Source organism: Colossoma macropomum, unplaced genomic scaffold (genome assembly GCF_904425465.1).
Source record: "Colossoma macropomum unplaced genomic scaffold, Colossoma_macropomum, whole genome shotgun sequence".
NCBI lineage: Eukaryota > Metazoa > Chordata > Actinopteri > Characiformes > Serrasalmidae > Colossoma > Colossoma macropomum.
The window spans coordinates 3,083,436-3,089,260 of record NW_023494804.1 but is presented as its reverse complement, the minus strand read 5'-3'; the positions used below and the strand labels follow the sequence as shown (position 1 = coordinate 3,089,260).

Here is a 5,825-nt window from a genome sequence, read left to right as displayed (position 1 = left end):
GTTTCTGACCAATAACATTTTGTATCTCCAAAACCTTATAGAAGTTTCAATGTATGTCAATGTAATGGGTTTAATTAAAGTACTTTTTTGACCACTTCTATTGGTCCATATATCATTAAATTCTCACACAATGTAAAGGACAGCGGCTGCACTCATACTGTGTATTAAAATAAAAATTGAAAAAAAAAATTGAGTTTTGTTATTTTGATTATCTCCAAATTATTTCCTGTGCTTCATATTAATATTTTGATTATATGAACTTTTTTGACCACTTCTATCGGTCCATTCATCATGAAATTTTCACAAAATGTAGGGGACATTTTGTGTAGAAAAATAAAAAATGAAGAAAAAAACAACTTTGTTTTATTTTGATTATATTCAAATTATATCCATTGCCTCATGTTCATTTTTTTTTATTATATTAACTTTTTTGACCACTTCTATCGGTCTGTTCATCATGAAATTTTCATAAAATGTAAAGGACAGTGGTTCCACTCATACTGTGTAGAAAAATAAAAATTTAAATAAAAATTGAGCTCTGTTATTTTGATTATATCCAATGTTTTATATTCATATTTTGATTATATGAACTTTTTTGACCACTTCTATTGGTCCATTCATCATGAAATTTTCAAACAATGTAAAGGACAGTGGCTGCGCTCATTCTGTGTAGAAAAATAAAAAATGAAATAAAAAGAGCTTTGTATTATTTTGATTATATGTAATAATGTACGCATTTGAATCGAGCAAATTCAGCACAGGTTTTATGGCGTCATGATGGCATTATTGGGCACACAGTCTTCGTAGAAGATCTGAAACTTCTTGTCCACGAAGGTGTTCTGCTTGAGGAAGTTTTCCAGCTCCTGGACGGAGATCTCGTACACCTCCGAGCCCCTTTTGGCATTCAGTGCGCGAGAGGCAAAAGCAGGAAACTTGGATCTCTCCTCGAACGGGGCGTTGTGGTCGTAGTCGATGCAGCAGTAGGCCGACCACAGGAAGGTGGGGACAGCCAGCCGATCGATGTTGTGCCTGCGGATCATATGGCCGGACGTGGTGACTCCGGTCACTACGTAGGCCGTGCCGCGGCAGTAGTTGTTGAGGCGGCGGCGAATGGTGTGCTCGTGCTGCTTCCACAGGCCGATGTTGAACTCGCGGATCTGTGGCACCACGTTGGTGAGCGTGTAAGTGGACGCTTTGTCGTCCGGGTGAGACTGGTGCTCGTCGGGGTTCAGGTGGCCTCTCTCGAAGTCCACCGTGTTGGAGTAGTCCTCTAGCACCGCCTGGGCATCCTCAAAGCTTTTGTGCAGATTGTCTGGAGGAAACGGCTGCATTTCGCCAGAGCCCGTCTCTGTGGAGAGCTTTAATATAAAAAAAAACAAAAAAAACATGAGCATTAGGCTTATTATTCAGTCCTAGAGGGCACATGTTATAGAAAAGAGTGGGATCCACTATGGAACACGTTTCAATGTGTAACACTCACTCTCCAGTCAGTACAGTCCATATATGGGAACTATGCAGCAAAAACAGCCTGTTTTGAATTTGCTGCTTTTGTGATGTCACAAAAAACAACTCATATACAAGCGTCCACCAATGCAGCTTATTGCAGTTAAGCTCCACCCAAAGTGCTTTTAGAATGAGGCACAATACAGAGCAACCAATTAGAACTGAGTGCATTTCTGTAAGTCAAAGCATGCATCGCTGTTGTTGGAACAAAACCTCAAATTTCCAAAACTTTACAGGAGAAGGAAAAAACCTACTTTACTTTTAATGTAAGTCAATGGAACCAGACGTTTACCAAGTCATTTTGGGTCATTTCTGTTGGTCCATTCATCATGAAATTTACACACAATGTAAAGAGCAGCAGGCATTTTCAAACTATGTCAAAAACTGAAAAATGGAGATATGAGGTTTCATTCCAAAAGCTAACATATGGCTGTCCAAAGGAAACCATGTATCTCCATTTTCATCGATGTAGCCAGCTGTCCTTTACATTGTGTGAAACATTTCAAGATGAATGGACCAACAGAAATACTCTAAAATCACTTGGAATGAAATCTCTTTACATTGACTTACATTGAAAGGTAAGAGTGTTTTTGCCTTCTCCTGTAAAGTTACTATTTTGGAGATATTTGTTCTTCTTTAGACAGCGATGATATACGTAAATATCAAAATAATACAAAAAATAATACAACTATTATACTGAGGCTCAGTTTCCCGGACAGGTAATTAAGATGCAGGGTGTCATGAGGCAAATGAGTCCCCAAAAGAAAACTTATTTTCATATTTCCCACTATTTACCCATCTCCGAAAGACCCCTGTAGGCTCACTGGTCGTTTCTGGATAGGAAATAAAATGTCTATATTTGTGTTGTAGTCATGGCGACCCCTGGTTCCTATCACCACCACTGTAAAGACATCTGAACCATTTCACACCAAACCACTCTGAATCTCTCTGTTTGCTTTTCTTACTATATAATTATGTAGGGAATTAGGAGAAATTGGTGGACCCCTTTAAGAGCAGCACTATTTAGCCCAAAATGCCAGTGCATTTTAGCACTGTCAGTGTTAATGGTCCAGCTATCATATGGACTATTACAACTAGGGGTGGGCAATATGATGATATTTTATCATTATCGTGAAAAATTATGTCACAGTATCCTTTTAGAGCACATTGTGGATATTGTCAGTACCTAAAGAACCCTGACTAACTATGTTCCATTACAAAGTGAGCATAATCAGGCCTGTTTAATTGGATTTAGTGCAGTGTAGTATGTAAAACACTGAATAAAAATCATTTTAGTTGTAGGTTACTTATTATTTTCATTATTATGATATTTTATATGTTACACTACAGGTTCTATTTTGTCTGTTAGCACTTATTAAATCTCAGAAACACTTAATATTGTGATGTATATCATGTATCGTGAAAATGTATTGAAATATTGTGATATAATATTTTTTGCCATATCTTCCACCCCTCATTACGACTGACAGTGCATTGCTGAATAACATGGGTCCTAAACAGAGGCCTCAGAAGAGCCGGAACCCACACTCAAGTAAAAGTATCATTACTGTTGATCAATGCACTCTCAAAAACATGGTTCTTCAAGGGTTCTTTGGTAAAGGGAAAAGTTCTGTTTAGAACCATGAGTTCTATATAGAACCATTTCATGCTTAAATGGCTCTTTGCATAGTGAAAGAGTTCTTTAGTTTGATGGAGAATGTGTTGCATATGGTTCTCTATAGAACCTTTTTGAAAGGGGGTTCTACATAGCACCAAAAAGGGTTTCGTATTTGTTACAATGTTAAGCTTGCATACAATAGAAGGACCCTTTTTGGTGCTATATACACTCCTAAAAAAAGATGGTTCAGCAAGGGTTCTATAGAAAAGACAATGGTTCATATAGAACCATGAACATATGCTTAAATGGTTCTCTGCATGGTGAAATTGTTCTTCAGATTGATGGAGAATGTGTTGTATATGGTTCTATATATCACCAAAAAGGGTTCTGCTATTGTTATGATGTCAAGCTTGTTACGATAGAAGAACCCTTTTTTGGTGCTAAATACACTCTTACAAAAGACGGTTCTTCAAGGGTTCTATAGAAAAGACAATGGTTCATATAGAACCATGAACACATGCTTAAATCGTTCTTTGCATGGTGAAATGGTTCTTCAGATTGATGGAGAATGTGCAGTAGATGGTTCTATATAGCACCTATTTGAAAAGGGTTCTATATAGCGCCAAAAAGCGATCTTCTATTGTTACAATGTCAAGCTTATATCAGTAGAAGATCCCTTTTTTGGTGCTATATAGAACCATTTTCAAAATAGTTTTATATAGAAACATCTATAGCACATTCTCCATCAATCTGAAGAACACTTTCATGACACAAAGAATCTCTTAATCATGCAAAGGGTTCTTTGAGTGTTCATGGTTCCATATAGAACCATTTTCTATACTAAATGGCCCTTAAAGAACCGTTTTAATTGTAAAGAAATCATTTTAAGTGTGTATATGGTTTTAAATAGCACCAAAAAGGGTTCTGCTATTGTTGGAAGCTTGACAACGTAACAATAGCAAAATCCTTTTTGGCAATGTGTAGAACCACATTCAAAAAAGTTCTACACAGAACTAAATACAACACATTCTCCATCAATCTGAAGAACACCATGCAAAGAACCATTTAAGCATGGAATGGTTCTATTTAGAACTCATTGTTCTAAACAGAACCATTCCCTTTATTGAAGAACCCTAGAAGTACCAGCTTTTTGAGAAGGTGGTGAATATCACTGATGCGGCGGCTCTTTCAGGGACTCACTGACCTGTGGCTCATACATCCACGGCACGTCCACTTTCTTGGAGCCGTCTGACCTCTTGAAGGTGTAGGCGGAGTAGACGGGGATGTGGTCCACCACGTCGTACAGAGTCACGTACCGAGGCTTGCCGTTGTAGCGCTGGCAGATCTTCTTCAGGCCGTGGTCCTCCAGCCCCCTCGGGGGGAGTCCCCATGTACATGAACAGGCGGCACTCCGGGGAAAAGTCCGCCTGCACCTCAGCGCGCGCCGCCGCCGCCAGCAAGAGGCAAGCGAGCGCCTGCAGGAGAAGCGCGCACGCGGCCATCACATGCACCCAGAAACGCGCTGCAGAGCGAGGCGACAAATGCCTGCTTGTGCAGTAACCGGCCCGTCATAGTTCGCCCTCTCCCACTTTCTCCGGAACGATAAGCAAATAAGCACAGAGCCAGGCTTTGGTGCAGAAGATGTCATGTCATACTGACCGCCAGGTGGCGCCAAATACGCAGTTACACTTTCAAAAGGCCTAAAGTGGCGTTCCAATAAGCGCAGTTCCCTTCTACAACACTTGATTGGTGCGCACTCGTGTTATATGCACTATCTAGGCGCTCTAGGATACAAGTGTGCACCAACTAAACATGCTACGTGCAAGCTCAACATTCTAGAGTGCAAGCGTGATAAGCACTAGCACAGCCTTGACTAGAATACAAGTGTGCACCAACATGCTACATGCAAGCTCAAGCATTCCAGAATGCTTAGCTGTTGTTCTGTAATTATTTCTGGCATGTAAGTGTGTTCTAGAGTGCTTAGCTAGTGCATTTTTGTGTTCTAGAATGCAAGTGTGCACTAGCTAAGCTTTACACGCTAGAAAGAATTCTAGAACACTAGCTAAGTATTCCAGAACACAGGTGCACCTGTGTTCCAGAAGGCTTGGCTAGTGCACACTTGCATTCTAGAAGGTTGAGCTTGTAACATATGTGATTGCGTTCTAGCGTGTGTAGTTGCTGCACGTTTGTATTCTAGAGTGCCTAGCTAGTGTACCTGTGTTCTAGAATGCTTAGCTAGTGCACACTTGCATTCTATAAAGTTGAGCTTGTAACTTATGTGCTTGTGTTCTAGAGTGTTTAGTTGCTGCACGTTTGTATTCTAGAGTGCCTAGCTAGTGTACCTGTGTTCTAGAATGCTTAGCTAGTGCACACTTGCATTCTAGAATGTTGAGCTTGTACCGTATGTGCTTGTGTTCTAGTGTTTAGTTGCTGCACGTTTGTATTCTAGAGTGCCTAGCTAGTGTACCTGTGTTCTAGAATGCTTAGCTAGTGCACACTTGCATTCTATAAAGTTGAGCTCGTAACTTATGTGCTTGTGTTCTAGAGTGTTTAGTTTGTGCACACTTGTGAAAGTGCCCTAGCTAGTGTACGAGGGTGCAGGACGCAAGTGCGCCTATGGGAACACAGCCAACTGAAGAACGAGGATTCGAGCGAAAGTGCCGCCTCATTGGACAAACCTGCGTCACGTGGTTCACGTTGAACA

The 5,825-nt window shown here is 40.4% G+C and overlaps 1 protein-coding gene across 1 annotated transcript; it reads right to left on the bottom strand.

Annotated features, from left to right (window-relative positions):
- Window positions 1-655: 655 nt before the first annotated feature.
- On the bottom strand, window positions 656-4,623 carry zgc:172339 (uncharacterized protein LOC564384 homolog). The gene is given in 3 exon segments (XM_036595503.1): window positions 656-1,358; window positions 4,326-4,502; window positions 4,504-4,623. Coding segments are annotated over 3 exon segments (891 nt in total). The 3' UTR covers window positions 656-764.
- Between the last annotated feature and the right edge of the window lie 1,202 nt (window positions 4,624-5,825).